This window comes from Pseudophryne corroboree, chromosome 4, assembly GCF_028390025.1.
Source record: "Pseudophryne corroboree isolate aPseCor3 chromosome 4, aPseCor3.hap2, whole genome shotgun sequence".
NCBI lineage: Eukaryota > Metazoa > Chordata > Amphibia > Anura > Myobatrachidae > Pseudophryne > Pseudophryne corroboree.
The window spans coordinates 78,939,981-78,961,278 of NC_086447.1; the positions used below are offsets into that span (position 1 = coordinate 78,939,981).

The 21,298-nt window shown below is 47.6% G+C and overlaps 1 protein-coding gene across 1 annotated transcript in view; it reads right to left on the bottom strand.

The window, feature by feature from the left end:
- LOC134908930 (cytochrome P450 2C5-like) overlaps positions 1-21,298 on the bottom strand; it is a 183,141-nt gene that overhangs the window by 73,433 nt on the left and 88,410 nt on the right. The window contains exon 4 of the mRNA XM_063915184.1: positions 18,546-18,695. Within this exon, the coding sequence (XP_063771254.1) occupies positions 18,546-18,695 (150 nt within the window). The remainder of the gene's footprint in view (positions 1-18,545; positions 18,696-21,298) is intronic.

A 21,298-nucleotide genomic window follows, 5' to 3' on the forward strand; every position in this document is an offset into this window, starting at 1 on the left:
AAACTCCCACATCTTTTGAACTCCAGGATGACCGGAAAACTTAGAAATATGAGCCCACTGCAACAACCTTGGTCGGAATTTAGCTGGCACAGACATTCTCCCAGGAGGAGGACCCAGAGCGGTGGGAGCTGCTGAAATAGAAACTGGACTGAGAATCAAAGCCTTTCCAACGGGGTTCTCCTCATCTGAAGCCGTCAAGGAGCGAGATAAAGCATCAGCTTTGGTGTTAAGTGTCCCGGACCGGTACTTAATGACAAACGAGAATCGAGTGAAGAAGAGCGCCCATCTAGCTTGACGAGGATTCAAGCACTGGGCTGTCTTGAGATACAGCAAGTTCTTGTGATCGGTATAAATCGTAATTAGGTGTTTAGCACCTTCCAATAGATATCTCCATTCTTCCAGGGCAGATTTTATTGCCAAGAGTTCCTGATCTCCGATGGTGTAGTTTCGTTCAGCAGGAGAGAACTTGCGAGAAGGGAAACCACATGGATGCAGCTTCCCATCAGAGGAGTACTGTGAGAGCACGGCACCAATGCCGACCGAGGAAGCATCGACCTCCAAGAAGAATGGTTTTGAAAAATTCGGTTGCTGGAGTACCGGAGCGGACATAAAGGCTGCTTTCAACTGGGCGAACGCTGCTACAGCTTCAGAAGACCAGTGACTTGGGTCAGACCCCTTTTTGGTTAGAGCAGTAATATTTGCCACAATGGTAGAGAATCCCTTTATGAATTTCCGGTAATAATTCGCAAAACCCAGAAATCTTTGTACCGCTCTCAAAGAAAGAGGCTGAGTCCAGTCCCGAATAGCAGTGAGTTTTTCCAGATCCATGCGAAGCTCCGTACCTGAGATGACGTAACCAAGAAATGGAATTGAAGGAACCTCAAAGGTACATTTGGAGATCTTACCGTAGAGATGATTCCTTCGTAGACGAAGAAGTACCTCCTTGACCTGAATTCTATGCTCCGTGAGATTCTTAGAAAATATCAGAATGTCATCCAAGTATACCACTACACTTAAGTATAACATATCTCAGAAGATTTCAAAACCTTGGAAGACGGCAGGGGCATTACTGAGCCCAAACGGCATTACCAGATTTTTGTAATGCCCGTCCCTGGTACGGAAGGCCGTCTTCCATTCGTCCCCCTGTCGAATACGAATCAAATTATAAGCTCCCCTTAAGTTGAGCATCGTAAAGACATGGGCTCCGCGAACCCTATCAAATAGTTCCGTGATGAGCGGCAAAGGATATTTGTTCTTAATGGTGATCTCATTTAAACCGCGGTAGTCAATGCATGGCCTCAACCCTCCGTCCTTCTTCTTCACAAAGAAGAAGCCGGATCCCGCCGGAGAAGAAGAGGGACGAATGAATCCTTTCTGCAGATTAGACTTGATATAGTCCGACATGGCTTGGGTCTCGGGCAATGACAAAGGAAAAATGCTCCCCTGGGGTGGAATCTTCCCTGGGATGAGCTCAATGGGACAGTCCCAGGGTCTTATGGGGTGGTAACTGATCATCCGCCTGTTCCGAAAACACGTCTGCGAACTCCCGATAGGCCTCCGGAATGAGCTCCTCATCCGACTTGGAAGATACACGGAGCGGATAGACAAGAGTGAAACAATTAGAATAACAGAATGAACTCCAATATATTATTTGTGATGACTTCCAGTCGACGTGAGGGTTGTGTACCTTAAGCCAAGGAAGACCAAGAACCAGATCGTGAGGCATCTCCCGAATCACTAGGAATTCCAGATGTTCTTGATGTAGAACTCCAACCTGCAGTTTGATAGGCACTGTGCGACTTGAAATAAGACCATTAGAAATTTGGGTACCATTGATGGCAGTCAGCGTAATAGGTCGTTCGACGGATTGTAACTGTAAACCCAGTTTTTGAACGCAAGAAAGAGAAACAAAATTCCCTGCAGCCCCGGAGTCCAGCAGGGCCTTAACAGGTTTGGCAATAGGCCCAGAAAACAAAGACACGGAGAGTAAACAGTACACTGTCGGAGAAGTTTTAGATGTAACCCCTAACTCGACTTCTACGGAACAAGCTAGGACTGCCCGTTTCCCGGACGGGACTTACAAAACTTGAGAAAGTGATCCGCAGCTCCACAGTAGAGGCAGAGTCTACCCTCACGGCGGCGCTGTCGTTCTTCCGGGGACAGCCGAGATCGATTAATTTGCATAGGTTCGTCTGGACTTGGAGTGATCGTTTGCTTAGTCGGGAGAGACCGGAATCTGGATCGTTCAGTCCGACTACGTTCACCACCTCGTTCCTGCATACGAAGATCCACCTTTACACAGAGTGAGATCAACTCTTCTAAGGAATCTGGCAAGTCCCTAGTGATCAGTTCGTCCTTTAGACGGTCAGAGATCCCATTGCAGAAAGCGGCCCAGAGAGCATCATTATTCCAGCGCAGTTACGAAGCTATGGTTTGGAAATTAATCACATACTGTCCCACTGAACGGGAGCCTTGTCGGACTCGGAGCAAATCCGAAGAAGCAGCGGTCGTTCTGCCGGGCTCATCAAAGATTCTACGGAATGACGTGATAAAGTTGGTGTAACTGGAAACCAGCGGGTCAGAACGCTCCCATAACGGAGACACCCAAATCCAACGCTGAATCTTCAAGCAAGGAAATAATGTATGCCACCTTGGACCGATCTGTGGGGAAGTTGTGTGAAAGAAGTTCAAAATGTACTTCGCATTGGTTGAGAAAGCCACGGCAATTCTTTGGATTCCCGTTATAATGAGAGGGAGTAGGGAGCTGAAGGCGTGACCTAGTTCCGGGCAAGAATTGAACATTACCAGGGATAACTACTGGAGCGGGTACTGGAGCTGGAGCCGAGACTACTGAAGCTGGAGAAGCCTGAATTTGATCCAGCCGACCAGATAACTCCTGGAGATACTGCATCACTTGGCTTTGTGCCGTCTCCTGACTTTGAACTCGGGAAACCAGATCCTGGATGGCGCTTGCCTCTGGTTTCCGACCCCCCGGGTCCATGGGGCCTGAGTATACTGTCACTGACCTGGGTTGGGGATGTTGTGGACTCGGGGGTTCTTCCGATGGTCGGGAAAAGGAACCACAGGTAGGTCGGAGCAGAGATGGTCGGATATAGGATTATGTTTTATGATCCATGAGATACAATAGAAAGTGATATACCCAAATGTTTTTTGGTCATCCTTTGGGTTGGCATGCTTGTCCATTACATGGTGCATTTGGTGGAGTGCTTACACCTTCAGATTTGGTTGCATCTAATTATCAAACATTACTGTTATCTGTTTTATATATTGATTTAGCATTTTCTTATTGTTTTTTTTTTTTTTCGACAAGGATGATTTGATATTGATGTGCATTTCCAGTATATCTGAATCTGGGCCTAGAAGTAGTAGTGATAGCACTAATATGTTAATGCAGCGAGAGGCATCTACTATATATTGTACAAAAAAGTTGACCCAGTATGTGTCACTGACCTGGGTTGGGGATGTTGTGGACTCGGGGGTTCTTCCGATGGTCGGGAAAAGGAACCACAGGTAGGTCGGAGCAGGGATGGTCGGATATAGGATTTCCTCATACAAGACTCTAATAGTTAGGTTTGGTAAAAGAATGCTGAGGAACTTTATTAAGTGAAGGGGGCAATACAGCGGCACATGAAAGAACGTAAACTTGTAGGCAATGTCAAAAAGTTACTGAAGAATTCATAAGCAATGATGAAGGACACTGAAGAATTTGTGAGCAATGGTTAAAGACACTGATGAATGAAGAACTTGTGAGCGATGGTAAATGACATTGAAGAATTTGTGAGCAATGTTTAAAGACACTGATGAATGAAGAACTTTAAGCGATGGTGAATGACACTGAAAAATTAGTGAGCGGTGTTTAAAGACACTGATGAATGAAGAACTTGTGAGCGATAATAAATGACACTGAAGAATTGGTGAGCGGTGTTTAAGGACACTGATGAATGAAGAACTTGTGAGCGATGATAAATGACACTGAAGAATTGGTGAGCGGTGTTTAAGGACACTGATGAATGAAGAACTTGTGAGCGATGATAAATGAGTCGGACACTGAAGAATTGGTGAGCGGTGTTTAAGGACACTGAACGCTGGAAGCACTAAGGTTGGTTCGGCCCACAGGCCTTGCTGAATCCAGGGAGCGCTGGCAACTGCACTGCAGAGGAACACACTAGTTGCTCGGATCACTGGAGACTGTGCTGCAGGAAGGCACCCTGAATGCTAGATGCACTGGAGTATAGCTGCTGGAAAACACACTGCGTACGGGAGCTCTGGCATCCACTACAGAAAAGAGACGATACTCAGGCACCGAGGCTCTGCCCGGCGTCTGACTTTGAATCTCCCGCCTCTGCTGGATTGGCGGAACAGTCTGATGACGTCACCTGCTCCCCGCCCACGTGATGCCGGGTGTCATGGCGGCGCCCCTGCCCCGGAGAACCGGAGCCCGTGGACCACCGAAGACGGAGGCTGCAACACAGACCAGCAAGCACGCAGGGGTAAGCGCGACGAACGCCGCCTCTGGCGTGTGACAGTATGTTGATATGTTTTTATACGTTGTTGTATAGTATGCTTTAGGAGTGTCTATATAGATGCTGCGTATGCTGTAATGGAGCAGGGTTTCTGTTAGGTTTTCATCAGCTGGTCACGCAGGGCGGTGGAGAGCAGCTCTGCAGAGCTAGAGCAGTGGGGTGCTTCTGTGAGTGCAGAGAACTGGGAGAGCAGGCATGAGACATTGCAGCTGGAGACTGGACACCAAGTCCAAAGTAGGAAGAACGTGTCAGGGTGATCATGTCCAGAGCCGGATTAAGGGGGGAGCCCAGGGGGTACATTACCCTGGGCCCCCCAAATCTCAGGGGCCCCCTGGAGGATCCGTAGGAATCTTTCACTTAGGCTCCAAGATCATGCAGCTTCTGCTGCTGCATTGCTGCTGTCATCGGGGCCAGCACTGAGTGCAGCAGCCAGTCACAGCTGCTGAACTGGTCATCATCTCCCACTGCCACCAATGGGCTGCGGTGAGGATTCCTCTGCTCACTCCCCCCCCCCCTGCTGAGACTCCGCCCCCTATGCTCCGTGAAGCCCCGCCCCCTTCTCTCCTCTATCCCTATGTCTTTGCTTATCCTGCTCTAGTCTCCACCCCTTCCCTCTCCTCCTCTCTTCTACCCTATCTGTGACTGTCTCTCCTTCTCCCCATGAGCTCCAGCTCCGCAGTCTGCTGAGAACAGGCAGCCTACTTCCTACTGAGGTAAGTATATGGGGAAGTGTAGGGGGGCAATGATCGCGCTGAGCCAAAAAAAAAGTGAGTCCCAGGGACCCCTCACTTTTAAAAATTGGGGTCCTACCGGTCTTTTTCTGGGTCCCATCGAAATGAAGGTTCTTTTTAAACTTAATCTTGTTTGGACACTACAAAAGTGTTGCAAGGTGGGGGGATGGGGTGACAATGCTGCTGGGCTGTGTAGCATGCAGGACACCCTGCACCAGAGGTGTAACTAGACATTTTGGTGCCCTTAGGCAGAAAGTGAATTGGTGTCCCACCTCCCAGACCGCAAAGTATAGGCAATGCGCGCCGAAGGCGCTCCACAAAATTTTAGGGGCATGGCTTCATGGGGAAGGGGCGTGACCACATATTAGTGCCAATTCACATTACACCACACAGTAGTGCCTCTTATACACATTGCACCAGGTAGAACCTCCTATGCACACTGCACCAGGTAGAGCACTTTATACATATTGCGCCAGGTACAGCACGTTATACACTTTGCTCCAGGTACAGCACGTTATACACTTTGCTCCAGGTACAGCACGTTATACACTTTGCTCCAGGTACAGCACGTTATACACTTTGCTCCAGGTACAGCACGTTATACACTTTGCACCAGGTACAGCACGTTATACACTTTGCACCAGGTGCAGCACGTTATACACTTTGCTCCAGGTACAGCACGTTATACACTTTGCACCAGGTACAGCACGTTATACACTTTGCACCAGGTACAGCACGTTATACACTTTGCACCAGGTACAGCACGTTATACACTTTGCACCAGGTACAGCACGTTATACACTTTGCACCAGGTACAGCACGTTATACACTTTGCACCAGGTACAGCACGTTATACACTTTGCACCAGGTACAGCACGTTATACAATTTGCACCAGGTACAGCACGTTATACACTTTGCACCAGGTTGAGGACTTATACAAATTTCGCCAGTTAGAGCACGTTGTACACATTTCGCCAGTTAAAGCGCGTTATACACATTTTGCCAGTTAGAGCGCGTTATACACACTGCGCCAGTCAGAGCGCGTTATACACACTGCGCCAGTTAGAGCGCGTTATACACACTGCGCCAGTTAGAGCGCGTTATACACACTGCGCCCGGTAGAGCAAGTTATACACAATGCGCCCGGTAGAGTACGTTATACACAATGCGCTCGGTAGAGCACTGAGGCACATTGCACCAGGTAAGAGCACTGAGGCACACTGCACCAGGTAAGAGCACTGAGGCACACTGCACCAGGTAAGAGCACTGAGGCACACTACACCAGGTAAGAGCACTGAGGCACACTACACCAGGTAAGAGCACTGAGGCACACTGCAGTAATCACCTTGTCCGTCGTCCTCCAGGTCTTAAAAAATGGGTAAAAAACGCGCCATAGCGCGTTTTTGCGATCACTGCACATACATATTTCATTATTAAAGTTTCTGGCTGGCTATCAGGGGGAGATCAGTTGTGGTGTGAATGGATGGGCCCCAAGTGGCTGCTTCAAGCTAAAAAAAAAAAAAAAAAAAATTTTTTTCCCCCCTGTCTCTATTTTAAAGAGAGGGGGGGCATGGAGCTGCAGCTCCATCAGCCCCATTGTTAATCCGGCCCTGCCCACTCCGTGTCCCCTCCTCTTACCACTGGCTTGCAGGCTGCAGCTGACGGCGGCTCGGGGAGCGGAGAGCAGACTGCTAGACAAGTCACTCGTTCGAGGTGCGTGACATCACTGATGTGGCGCGCGCACCTATTCTCAGCTAGGCAGCGCGGGCCTCTTCTTGCGATAGTAGCCGCGCTAGTACTAGCTGTAAAAGGGAGAGGGAGGGGCTACCGATGACAGGTGGCCCCACACACTAGTCAGCCCCCCCGGGGAACTCCCCGGTAACTGTAATGGCCAATCCGGCCCTGCACAGGATCCCCGCCACCAGAATGCCGGCTAACAGGGGCTATTCCCACTCGTGGGTGTCCACGACACCCATAGAGTGGGAATAGAACTCGTGGTGAGCTCAGCAAGCCCACAAGGGGCGAAGAAAACAAAGAATTATGCCAAAAGCATTTGGTTGGGATTTAAATATTCTTTTTTTTTAGTTTACAACTAAAATCTAACTTGAACATTTAGGCAATGACCAAAACGACATAACACTGCTACTGCACTGTGTTATATAGCTATTTAGCATAAACAAATTTCAGCAACAAATAAATACATATATGTTAACAGGGCACTTGCAGTAATTGCAGCTGATGGAGGTTAGTGCAGATTAGCTATCCTATCTGTATTTTCTAGTGTGATGGGTAAGCTGTATTAATATAGATGTTGAAGTGACAGTTATTATACAGACCTCTATGCATTTTTACTTGCTCTGTTCAACTCACCACTGAATGAACGGCTGCCTGCTTCTGAGATACTCCCTAGGCTCCTCCCCTACTCCGTGCTGATTGGTCAATGGTGAAAACTCTCCCTGCCCGGCCAGCCTCTGTATGTCATCTGGATCATCTGCCCCATGCATGCACTATGCCGTTTACACTGATGTTCTGCAGGTAGATCCAGCGCTCTCTGTCTTCACCTTACATCAAACACCTCTCTCTCCTCCCCCCTCCCCCCATCCCTCCCTGCCAGTTAAGTTGTGGGTGGCCAGAGCGATAATTGTAAACTTTTTTGTTAGGCACCACAGACCCCTTTATATGCCCCTGGACCTTGGAGTGTCTCTATACCCGCACTGCTGCTGTGCCTTCTTACCATGCAAGGGGCACAGTCTATAGGTGAGACATGCCGACCAGGACAGTGCAAGGGCACAGAGTATCATGCTGTCTTTGAGCATGGACACAGCACAGCATGGAGCAGTGACTGACTCGAGCGGCACTCACCGTTGCATAGGAGGAGGGCGCTGGTGACACTGCTGGGTGAGCGGGGCCAGTCTCTGCCAGTGCTGCGGCACAGATACATACCAGGTACGTGCTGGCAGCGGAGCCTAGGATCAGCGCGCAGCGGGAGGAGGATTCAAAGCCGCAGCGTGCCGGACTGGCGGCCAATGAGAGGGAGACACAGCAGGCTATGATTCGCTGGAGACTACAGGAGGTGACTGGTTGGGGAAGCAGCCAGTCACCTCTTGTGTGCCGCTGATTGGTTAGGGCGCTGACACACAGATCTAGAATGAGCGCGTCCTGTGGGACCCGCTCATCTTCTAAAAGTGGGTCCCAGGTGACAGTTTCAGGGTAAAATACGCGCTATAGCGCGTTTTTGCGATCACTGGGGGGGTATATTAATACAGTCTGGGGTTGTATTAATGTTATATGTGGGGGTTATGTTAAGAGGATGGGGGTGTATTAACATTATGGGGACTATACAGTATTACTGTTATTGGGGTGGGGGTGTATTAATATTATGGGGTATATTACTGTTATCTGGGTGGTGGGTTGGGGTGGGGGTGTATTAATATTATGGGAGTATATTACTGTTATCTGGGTGGTGAGTTGGGGGTGGGGGTGTATTAATAATATGGGGGTATATTACTGTTATCTGGGTGGTGGGGTTATATAATACTGAAAGGGATATTCAATTACCCTGACTTGCTGTCGGGTGTACTGTATTGCCGTAAACACTGCCGTAAACACTGTATTGCCGTAAACCCGTAAACACACAGGTTTCACTAAACCTGTGTGTTTTCGGGTGAAAATGCACTTTTTACCAGCCGACTAAATCAAATAGCAGCACCCGAAGAAACATCAGGGGTTTTTACTCCAGATGTCTCTTCGGGGGGTAATTGAATATCCCTTTGAGCCTGATTTGGAGGTGGGTGGATTTGCAGTAGCTGCAGCAGCTGCTACTACGTCTTTATGCTAATGCCGCAGTCGGTGGGCGCCCTTATGTGTCGTCCACCAGCTGTAATGCAAATCTGTCGATGTGTGCATGAAGACGGGCCATCGATCAAACATCGGTTGCACCATCAGACATTATAGAATCCCTTTGGTGCTCAGAATGTCCATTGGATCATGGCTGCCAGTGCCAATGGAACTGCATTTTATGACACAGTCCCTGACATTGACACGTCTACCACCATTAACCACTATCCAATCACCTCCCAGGAACACCTAACGAAATTGCATGGCTATCCATGCAATGCAGATATGTTTCCTGGTGGTAACGACTGGGACATATTATATTGGTCCGACTTGACATACTGTAGTGCAAGGGTTCATACATTCATAGGATTCTGTACTTTTACATGTCTACAGATTTGAAGGCTCGGACATCGAAAACCAAGTATCTAGAAGAGGATCCAGTGGATTGGAGCAGATGCCCTCAGTAAGTAGCTCTGACATGCACCCACCCACCCATTATAATAAATACACACACACACGCACACACACACACACACACACACACACACACACACACACACACACGTGTGTATATATAAATATATATATATATATATATACACACACACACACACACACACACACACACACACACACACACACACACACACGTGTGTATATATATATATATATATATACACACACACACACACACACACACACACACACACACACACACACACACATCACAGCAAGGTGTCTGGCTCTCTCTGTAGAATAAAGCCATCAGCGTCGGGTGCCCGCACACTCTGAATCACACACATCCCCACATAGTGCAGCACTCCAGGCGGCTGAAATAAACACTATAACAGCAGCACATAGAAAGTGTCACCTATAAACGGCACTGAAACGTTACCAAATATATGCTGCTGTTATAGTATTTATTTCAGCTGCCTAGAGTGCTGCACCGTGTGGGGATATGTGTGTGTATGTGTGTGCCTGCCTCTTTATTAGGGGCCCCCCTGACTGAAGTGCGCCCTGGGCCCCCCATAGTCTTAATCCGGCCCTGATCATGTCACAACTACAGTATCATGTAACAGTTATCCCAAATCCACCACAACCAGGTGAGGATAATGTCATAAATCCTCCACAGCATAGAGTTGATAATGCTCCAAACCCTCCACAGCCAGGAATAGATAACATTAAGCCAGAAGCCCTTCAGTAGGCCCAATTGAATCCCACAACACTACCCTAATACTTTGGTGCCCCATTTTTCCCTACATATTCAGGAGACTTGAGAGATAAAAAACATAATACCTTGAAAGAGTTTAGAAAGAGTATGTGATCTATGTTCAATTTATATGCATTGACTGATGACTAACAGCTAGAGATCCTATCAGGGCAACTTAAAGGCTCGGCTCTGCGAGAAGTAGCATCTGGCAAAGATATTTGATCTTCACACCATCCCTGAATTGAAAACCAAGTTTTATTTGAGAAAGCAGTTACCAGGAGAAACTCTGAGAGACTAAGCATTAGGATTGCAAGAGGCCTTACGAGCTGTATGAGCAGTGGATGAGCAAGAAGTGAGAAATGAAAAGCGTTCGATTCGATTGCAGCAAGGACACTAGGGAGTTCGAGATTCCAGCGGGGAGGTGGGGAAAGTGAGAATCATTGATCATAAACCCATTATCCTGAAGCTAAACACCGAAACTATTGTCTGGGGAAAGGCCAAGTGTGGACCCCAAGGTACAAGTTGTGAAGCTTTGTTAGAACCATGTGCAGAGCCCATCAGAGGTGAAGTAGTAATGGCAAGAACATTGGTGACTTTAAAGGATGGTCAAGTTCCAGTGAGAATCCTTCATCCACAAAACCATGCCGTGAGATTGTATCTGGATATTCTAATTGCTCAATTGAGTTGGAAGCATTTTGAAGACGTAATAATCCCACAGCTGAACATACAGCAGAATGCAGTATCAGCAACTTGTGACAAGAAGGCCACTGTCACTGCTTGGTTGGAAGACGTGAAAATTGGAGAAGAAGAGACCGCTGAAAGAAAAAAACTTGGTGTCGGGGAAGTAATAAAGAAGAACCCATACCAGAGCCAGTACAAGAGCTACAAGCAAGAGAAGAATCAGTGGTGGCAGAAAAGAATGTAAATTACCCCCCTATAAGAAGATCAGAAAGAAGAACAAAATAAATATTACCTCTTAGGTATCAGTGAAAAAGAAAGAAGAGAGAAAATCTATTGCTTCACAAGTGCTGTTACCCCCCCAATTGCAATACTGTGGCACTGTAGGATCTTCACCCCTTGTGCAACAAGAACAGTTATATCACAGCCCCATTGCAACACTGTGGCACTGTTGGATCTAAGAGCTCCAACGTAAAAGTGCCAGTGAAGATTGGGACATTCTTATCAGGGATAGTTATAAAATTAGTGATTGCTATTGAAACAATATTTTAAATCATTTTCTTTATTGTCCTCCTTATTGTCTTCTTTTCTTGGATTATGCATGTATCTGTGATTAGATTGATTAAACCATTGAATAATAATAATAATAATGAATGAATCCTTCGCACAAACCCCTCGCTGACCAGTGATCCCCTTTGCAGCCATCTGTTGTGCCTGCGCATTGCGTTGCATACGCATGCACAGTTCGGATCTGATCGCCCGCTGTGTAAAAATGCACAGCAGCGACCAGGTCTGAATTACCCCCCTAGATGTGAGTAGTGGCATGTCTAAAGTTTAATCTAAATTACTTTGTAAAAATAAAGCTGTCCAGGTACCTAATAGCAGCCAGTATTTACCCTGCTTGCAAAATAATAATAATAATAATAATAATAATAATAATAATAATAATAAATGCATGTGCCAGATGGTTTGTTCCAGATACAAAGTTCTTTTTTAGCCCACCTCAGAATCAGCCCCAGTGATTGCTGGTACACTTAGGGATTATACATAGTAATGATATAACTTGACATATCACTGTAAATAATAAAGGGGATGGAGTCTGCACAAGACACTTCTATGGTTAAGACAGCAAAGATGGTCTCAATTCAGGGGCGTCATTTACCCTCGTTACACTGGGTGCAGCATTGTAAAAGTAGAGAGTGGCTTCACAGGACAGGGCGTGGCTTCGTGGGATAGGGTGTGGCTTCATGGGAGGGGGTGTGTCTAAGTGTCCTGACGCTCCCCAGTCCCCCCTTTCCCACTTAGACTCTCCTCTGGGATTTGTGAAGTTTGTGAACACAGTTTTTTTTTTCAGCCTTAGATTTGTTTTGGTGAACTGATTGGTCTGTTTTAAAGGTGACGTATGTAGACTTAGATGAATGAGACGGTGTTGCCTGTGAAGTTTCAGAAGATGCCTGACTGTGTTTGGCAATGACTTCTGCAATAGGCATTCTAGTGCATGAACAGTAGCAAATGAAGGCCATGGCCCGAGGCTTTCCTTTACCCTGCATGTGGTGTATGGAATGTTGCCATTTTTATATTTTTCAGCAGTAAATTTTCCCTTTATTGTTATAGGTGATGTTTTTTTGTGAAATATTGTTTAGATTTCAGGTGTCTTTCTTAAACTTTCTTTTTCCTGGCCCACCTTTAGTAGATGTTGAAGTACAGTACTACTACTATCAAGACTGCTAGCAGCAGCCGCAGCACTAGTAATGGGTTGCTGCTTCTGCTCTTCTATCAATTGATCCATATAGATTCACAGTGCTCCTAGTACAAGGGTGACACCGTAATGTAATGATGACTTAATGTATTTTTTTTTTTCAACGAAAGGTTTAAAAAAAAAAAAAAAATTACCATTACTTAACACACAACAAACTTCCTCAGAGCCCATAGGATAAGGGTGGCATCCTAATGATGTTATTTTTTTTTAAGCACACAAGGTTTTTTTTTAAAATAATTTATGGTGACTGAACACAACAACAAACTGCCTCACAGTGCCCCTAATATCAGGGTGGCACCCTAATGATTTTTTTTTATGTTGAGAAAAAAAAAATGCAGTAGGTGACTTAAGTAAGAAAGTGCTGCAGTCCACTCCTATGGTGTTTTACTCTTTTTTTTTTTTGGCACCTCACAGTTATACAGAAGCCCCTTTAACTCAGTGCTCCTAAAAACTTTTTTTTAAAGTGCCCCTAATGAGTGCAGCAGCCCAGTTCCTACACCTTCCACTACTGCAGACAGTAGCCAGCCCACAGTATACACTAACTTGTGCCTAAAAGTGCTGCAGCTGCACACTGGGGGTCATTGAGGTGCAGTTGTTCTTCCTACTCCTGCTGTAATGATTTGCTGTATGTAAATGGCGATTATATGCTAATATGCAGAGCTGACCCTGACTATTTTAATGCCCTACGCAATATTCTGGCAGGTGCAATTGCCCTGGAGATAGTGGATGACAGGGAGAGGGTGACAGAGAGATAGTGGATGACATGGTGAGAGGGTGAAAGGGAGATAGTGGGTGACATGGGGAGGGTGACATGGATATAGTGGGTGATGGAGACAGAGGGTGACAGAGAGATAGTGGGTGACTGGGCAGGCAGAGATAACAGGGAGGGATATAGTAAGGGTGATGGAGATAGTGGGTGACAGGGAGACATTGGGTGACAGGGAGACAATGACAGCGGGACATTGGGTGGCAGGGAGAGGGTGACAGGGAGATAGTGGGTGACAGAGAGACATTGGGTGACAGGGAGACGTTGGGTGACAGGGAGATAGTGTGTGAAAAAGTGAGGATGACAGGGAGATAGTAGGTAATGGAGATAGAGGGTGACAGGGAGATAGTGGGTGATTGGGTAGGCAGGGATAACAAGGAGTGACATAGTGAGGGTGACGGAGGTAGTGGGTGACAGGGAGACATTGGGTGACAGGGAGACAATGACAGGGGGACTTTGGGTGGCAGGGAGAGGGTGACAGGGAGACAGTAGGTAACAGGGTTGGGTGACAGGGAGATAGTGTGTGTGTGTGTGTGTGTGTGTGAGAGAGGAGGGGGGATTGCAGTTGTGAGGGAGCAGATAGGAGAGAGGAGTCTGCAGGGGAGGGGGTGCCACTGATGTGGGGGGAGTTTGGTGCTGTGAAGGTAAAAAAGGAGGAGAGGGGGGTCTGTGCGGGGGAGGGGGTACCATGGATGTAGGGAGTTTAGAGCTGTGAGGGGAAAAAAAGAGGAGAGGGGGGTCTGTACGGGGAAGGCGGTGACAAGGATGGGGGAGTTTTAGCTGTGAGTGAACATGGAGGACTGGAGAGGGGAGTCTGTGCAGGGAAGGAAGGACCACAGATGAGAGTGGGTAGGAGCAGTGAGGGAACATGGAGGACTGAAGAGGGGAGCCTGTGCGGGGGAAAGGGGCTGGGGGTGCCGCAGATGGGGGGTGGGTCAGATTAGTGAGGGAGCACTGGAGAGAGGAGCCTGTATGGGGGAAAGATGCAGATGGGGGGGTGTAGGAGCAGTGAGGCAACACAGAGCACTTAAGAGAAGAGCCTTTGTGGTGGATGAGGGGGTCGGGGGTACCGTGGATGGGGGTGGGTAGGAGCAGGAGCAGCGAGCGAACATGAAGGACGGGAGAGGGGAGTCTGTGTGGGTGGATAGGGTCAGGGGGGCAGAGGATGGGGGTGGGTAAGAGCAGTGCCAGTGAGGGAACATGGAGGACTGGAGAGAGGAGCTCATGAGGCGGGGGTGCATAGATGAGGGGGGGGTTGGAGCAGTAAGGGAACATGGAGAACTGGATACATGAGCCTGTACGGGGGAGGGCGGTCGTGGGGGCAGCGGATGGTGGGAGGGTGGGTAATAGTGAGGGAATACGGAGGACTGGAGACAGGAGCCTGTGCTGGGGAGGGGATGTCTGACGTGCCACAGATGGAGGATGGAGTAGTTAGGGAACACGGAGCTATAAAGAGAGGAGTTTGTGTAGTGGGGAGGGCAGATTGGGTCTGGGTAAGAGCAGTGAGGGAAAATGGGTGGGGAGGGGCACAGATGGGAACTCAAACTACTCACAAATGTCAGTAGAGTCTCTATTGATGCTGTCTCCCACATTTAGGGGACCCCTGTGCAACTTCTGCCTGGTTACCCGGACCTGGTGAACTGAATGGAGGAGCTATAAGCCTCTGTTTTAGAAGGTCCTCCAAGCTGCAGGACAGGTGCCGCCAGGCTGCCAGTGCTGCCTGTCATAATGGTGACTGCTGTGTGGCATTTTGCCCCACAGCCCCGCTGGAACTTTAATGTCCAATCAATCCGCACCAGAAAGAGTCTACTTGACTCATTATAAAGCTGGTGGAGGCTCCTTCTCCTCAGAAGCACATGGGACAGCTGGAGTTAACGGAGCATATCTACATATAATGCACAGATGCCCTAGGAATTGCCAGATGCCCTAGGCAAATGCCTATTCTGGCTATGGCTAGGGCCGGCTCTGCTAATATTGCTGAAGCATTGCTAACATCGTTGCACATTGGTCACCACACAGAGCCTGAGTGCCTCTGTAGATGAGCAGGCTGAGCTGATCTCCCGGGATGCACAGGCCCCTCCAGCAGCAAGTGTGATTACAGCTGCTAATGTATGTATGCCCAGAAAATGCTGCCCAAACGGCCATGGCACACCTGAATTCACCCAACCACTCCCCATTATCACCCCCAAATGCTGATTAACTGTCACTGACCTTGCAACTTTAATCTTGCTGCGAACGCACTCGCGAATCAATCGCTGCACGTGCGCACTAAGGATTAGATGCATGTGTAGTGTGAAAACATTGATTGATATGAATACAATAGCCGCTTTGCATCCACACTTGAATAACCCTCACTGTGCCCCTTTAACATTGTGCCCCTAACAGTGTCGGACTGGGAATGAAGGGCCACCGGGGGAATGCTGTTGTAGAGGCCCATGCTTATGGGTGTGGCCAGGCTACAGTGGGGGCGTGGCCAGCCACCACAGAGGTTTGGCAAACCATTACAAAGTACATGTTCTGTGCCCCTTGGTTAATATATAATAAACCATATTATTGGGAAGTATAATGTAATATATGTATAATGCATAATTGAAGTGCACTAGGATAGTCTGGAACAGAGGCGTAACTAGGGTTTTCGGAGCCCAGGGCAAGATGGAAAATGGCGCCCCCCCCAAAAAAAAAAAAGCACACAAAAAGAAGAATGCGCGCGCGCCGAAAAAAATGGGCATGGCCACACTCCAGAAGGGGTGTGGCTACGCTCCAGAAGGGGTGTGGTCACTGAAAATGGCCCACAGTGCCAGTTACATTGCCCCACAGTGCCGGATACATGCCCCACGGTGCCGGATACATTGCCCCACAGTGCCGGATACATTGCCCCACAGTGCCAGATACATGCCCCACAGTACCAGATACATGCCCCACTCAGTGCCAGTTACATTGCCCCACAGTGCCAGTTACATTGCCCCACAGTGCCGGATACATGCCCCACAGTGCCGGATACATTGCCCCACAGTGCCAGATACATGCCCCACTCAGTGCCAGATACATGCCCCACAGTGCCAGTTACATTGCCCCACAGTGCCGGATACAATGCCCCACAGTGCCAGATACATGCCCCACAGTGCCAGATACATTGCCCCACTGTGCCAGATACATGCCACACTCATTGCCAGATACATTGCCCCACAGTGCCGGATACAATGCCCCACAGTGCCAGTTACATTGCCCCACAGTGCCAGATACATTGCCCCACAGTGCCAGTTACATTGCCCCACAGTGCCAGATACATTGCCCCACAGTGCCAGTTACATTGCCCCACAGTGCCAGATACATGCCCCACAGTGCCAGGCCCCACTTGGTGCCAGATACTTGCCCTACTGTGCCGCCGGACCCGCCCCCGTGCCGCCGGACGCCCCCCCCCCCCATCACTCACCGGCCGCTGGCTTGTTGTTATGTGAGGGGAGGAGAGCGCAGCGCAGCGCCTCTCCTTCCCCTCACCGCTCCAGGTCTCCGGCGGCTGTCTGGCGCCGGTTCCCTAGCCAATCAGAGCTCGCGGACCGGCAGCCAATCAGGAGCCGGTCTGCAAGCTCTGATTGGCTAGCGCCGGAGACCGGACACAGCAGCGCTGCTGGCAGCGCTGCTAGTGCTGGCAGCGGCGGTGAGGGGAGGGAGAGACGCTGCGCTCTCCTCCCCTCACATTTAGGGTTGACGGGGGCGAGTGGGGCATGATGCCCTGGATGCCGGCTGCGCCCCCCTCTCCTTGGCCTGCCAAGGCGCCAAGGGCACGTGCCCCACTCGCCCTACCCTAGATACGCCTCTGGTCTGGAACCTGATCCTTAGAGGATGAGGAGGGCCCACAGGCAATGAGGCCCACCGGTGGTTTCTCCTGTTCCTCTGTGGGCCAGTCCGACCCTGGCCCCTAATGTGTGCTGATCCCAGTTCCCACTCCAGTATTCAGTGTGAAATGGCACCTTATCACAAGGTTGGGACTTTATATGAGTTTCAAAACATACTTGCCTACTTAGGGGTCTATTCATGAAGCAGTGAAAAGAGTGGAGAAGTGAGACAGTGGAGAAGTTGCCCATGGCAACCAATCAGCCGCTCTGTACTGTTTTATAGTATGTAAATTATAAATGTTACTTCATTGCTGAATGGTTGCCAAGGGCAACTTCTCTACTGGATCACTTCTCCACTCTTTTCACTGTTCCATGTATAGACCCCTTACTCCCTCTTGGAGGAAGCAGCCAGATCACACAACTGGGTAAGAGGTTCTGGAAACGGGGACGGTCCAGGGATGTAGAGACGCACTCGTGCAATGGCAGACCTGCACCCTACTTTACAATACCCACAGTACCGGTATTGTAAAGTGGGGGCCGGGGCTACGATGACACAATTTAGCATGAATTATGTTATCGCCCTGCCCACTTTTATCTGTGAGCTGGCGGTGAGTGGGGGTTGCGGCGGGGCACAGCTGAATCCAGGAGACCTGCCCACTCTACTGGGTGGCTGGTAGTGCCCGCTGTTTTCGGGAGCCTCCCGGCCATTCCGGGACAGTAGGCAAGTATGATCCAAAGCCTGCAAGATCCGATTCTGGAAGATCACTTTTTTGCTTGTTCTAGGTACCGAACTTGGAGAGAACAGACTCGAGTCAGCACTCATTTCATCTCAGAACCCAAATTCGGGTGTTTTCGGTTTCAAGGAAACCGGATGAGCACATTTCTAGTTTGAAGGGTTTTTTTTGCATGAAAATTATTAGGTCAAGTGGACATCAATGTTTAATTATATGTATTATTTCTGTATGTGTGACTCTTTTTATGATATCATTTGGAGCAGACATAGAAGAGGCATATGTGCAGAAATCATAGCTTACATGTCAATGCTGTATCTACGCTGCAGAACCTCAAATTACCGTAGATTCTGCACTGACAGTTTATAAAATGTATTGCTCTACCACAACCAAGCCTTAGGTTCACTCAAGACCTGAAGAGGGTATCACAGTAAAATAAAGTAGCCACTGACCTTTGTATGAGTTTATCTTTTCCACTAAATAATCACTTTCTTCATCAATCCTGTTTTCAATTGTTTCTTTCCCCATCCCGAAATCTCGCAGTGTGGAAAGAGTGAACCGTCTCATCACCTTCCAGCTTTCATTATTAGAAAATATAACTCCTGTGAGGTGGAGGGAACAAAAAGTTTTCAATATTTCAATTTCCTAAGAATTAAATGATTATGCAAGGTGTTAAAAGTGGTTAAATTAGAGACAGCCATCCCAACCAAAAATAAAGTACAGTAAATTGGGTTCATTATACCTACATGGGATTATGCAAACACCAATAACAACTAGATATGTCATGGTTTTGGTTCTAAATATTCATCGTGTTTCGGTTTCAGAAAAATCACTCTCAAATGTTTTGGTTTTGTAATTCTTTAAAAATGAAATAGCTAAAATCATGCAACATTGACCTTTTCTCATACATTATTATTAACATCAATACCATTAATTTCTAGTCAATTATGACCACCTCACAGCTCACAATATTGCTTTCACCAATATTGGCCAAAGTCTGCAGCAAGCAACAGAGTAGCGGCACAAACACACGGCAGTTTAAAAGAATATAGCACATCGGTATCTGGTCTCTAGGTTGACCAAACTTAGGTCGACAATCATGAGGTCGACCACTATTGGTCAACATGCATTAGGTCGACAGGGTTTCTAGGTCAACATGATCACTAGGTCAACATATACTAGGTCAACATGACAAAAGGTCAACATGAGTTTTTCCACAATTTTTTTAATTTTTTTTATACTTTACGATCCACGTGGACTACAATTGGGAACGGTAACCTGTGCCAAGCGCAGTGGTAGTGGAGCGAGGCACCTTGCCCGAAGCATGGCAATTGAAGCGAGCCATGCAAGGGGACATGGTGCACTAATTGGGGTACAAAGAAAACGACACCAAAATTTAAAAAAAACCTTCATGTTGACCTAGTCACTGTCGACCAATAGTGGTCGACCTAGACACTGTCAGCCTAAGTATGGTCGAACCTATGAACCGCACCCAGCACATCTATGGCACAGCAGTAGCAAACAAGATGGCAGTTTTATAAACTACACAACGCAATAGAATGTTTTAAATTATCAAAAACTAAAATCTTAAAACTAAAAGCCTAATATAATTTATTACTGACAAACTTCAAACAGCAAATCACAGGCCTCAGGCCAGTACAGGTAAATAGAGATGGAATAGCAGGCTAGTAGGTTTACACCTGTTAAAGTCGAAAAATATTGTAGTACACACACTCCGTACTAACCACACACACATGCCCGCTGCGCGTCCACTTGTTCCGCCGTGCGTGCACATATCCGCAATTTGCGTATGTTCGCTCCCGCGGTCCTGCGCGTGGTATGGGTATTTACGGCGGAGTTTGTGAGCGCATAGAGGGTTATCAAAACATTACATATTTAACCCAAATAGTGCACATTGTACACATAGCTCCCCTGCACCACATCAGCAAGTATCAACAGTTTAAATGATTACAGGACTAAGGAATTCACCTTTGCATGATAGAAAGAGACAGACTAAGGTTATAGGGTGATGTCTAGTATCCAGCTGTAGGGTATTTTAAGGGTAACATTCCGGTGTTGGTTTGAGGAAGATCGCATGTCCCTGCGTATAGTTATGTGCAGAAGTAGAATATAGATATAAACTGTATTTACTGTATATTATGTATGCGGCGGGAATCCAGAGGAGACCACCCACAAGAGCAGTTGGGAAAGACATTGCCCACCTTTTCAAATCAACCTATGACCTCTCCTGTAATGTAGAGATGCATCTCTGTGTCTAATAGACAAAGGGATTACAGTAACCATTGTATTGTTTATGGAAATAGTGTATAAAAAGCCTGTTTCTGCCTTGCTGGTCAGAAGACTCTGAATGCTATCTACCTGATGAGCGGAGGACTGGTCCAGGTTACACAAGCGAATATTCTCACGTATGTACATTGACTGTAGCCATTATTCTGTTGTAGATTTATCTTGTTAGCCTTGAAGTGTATAATTTGTATTGTCATCCCCTTTCAAATAATCCACTGTGGCGTTAGAACCCAGCGGTTAACTACAAATCGGTGTTGTGTCCTCTTTTCCCTGCTAGGGTTTAAAGCGTATTACATTACCTAACTGTATAAGGTTTAAGAGTATATTGATAAGGTGTGTACGCACTGCGGGTACTTTATGCCGTCAGCGCTGCTTAAAGGTTTAAGGTGTAACATCATTGCAGTACTTTGCTGCATAAGGTTTAGAGTGTAATAATATCATTGCATTGCATTACGAATAAGGTTTAAAGTTTATCAAGAGTGTGTGCGCGCGCGGTGTGTACTTTGTACCCCCAGCGCGGCGTTTGCACGCTAAGTCCGTACACGGTATGGGACTCTGTCCGCAAATAGCGTACCAAGTGTGTAGCGTGTGTATTAAGTCTAGCGGCCGCAGCGGCTCCATTGTAAAAGTGTGTTTAAAGGTATAGCTTTATGGTTTAAGATAATATCAACATTATCAATTGGGGACATCGTCCGGTTTTTCCTCATACCCGCAGCCTAGCAGGTAAAAGCAGACTTTATCTATCAGCAAAGGGCGGACAGGTATCTACGTAAGCCTTCTCCTGGTTGGTGGATACACTGGTAAACCCTATCTCATTGCTGATAAGATGGCGTCTGCTCTGCATGGTTTGTAGGGATGCTGGTGGGATCCGTAAGGTAAATACGCAAAGCTATTTTAA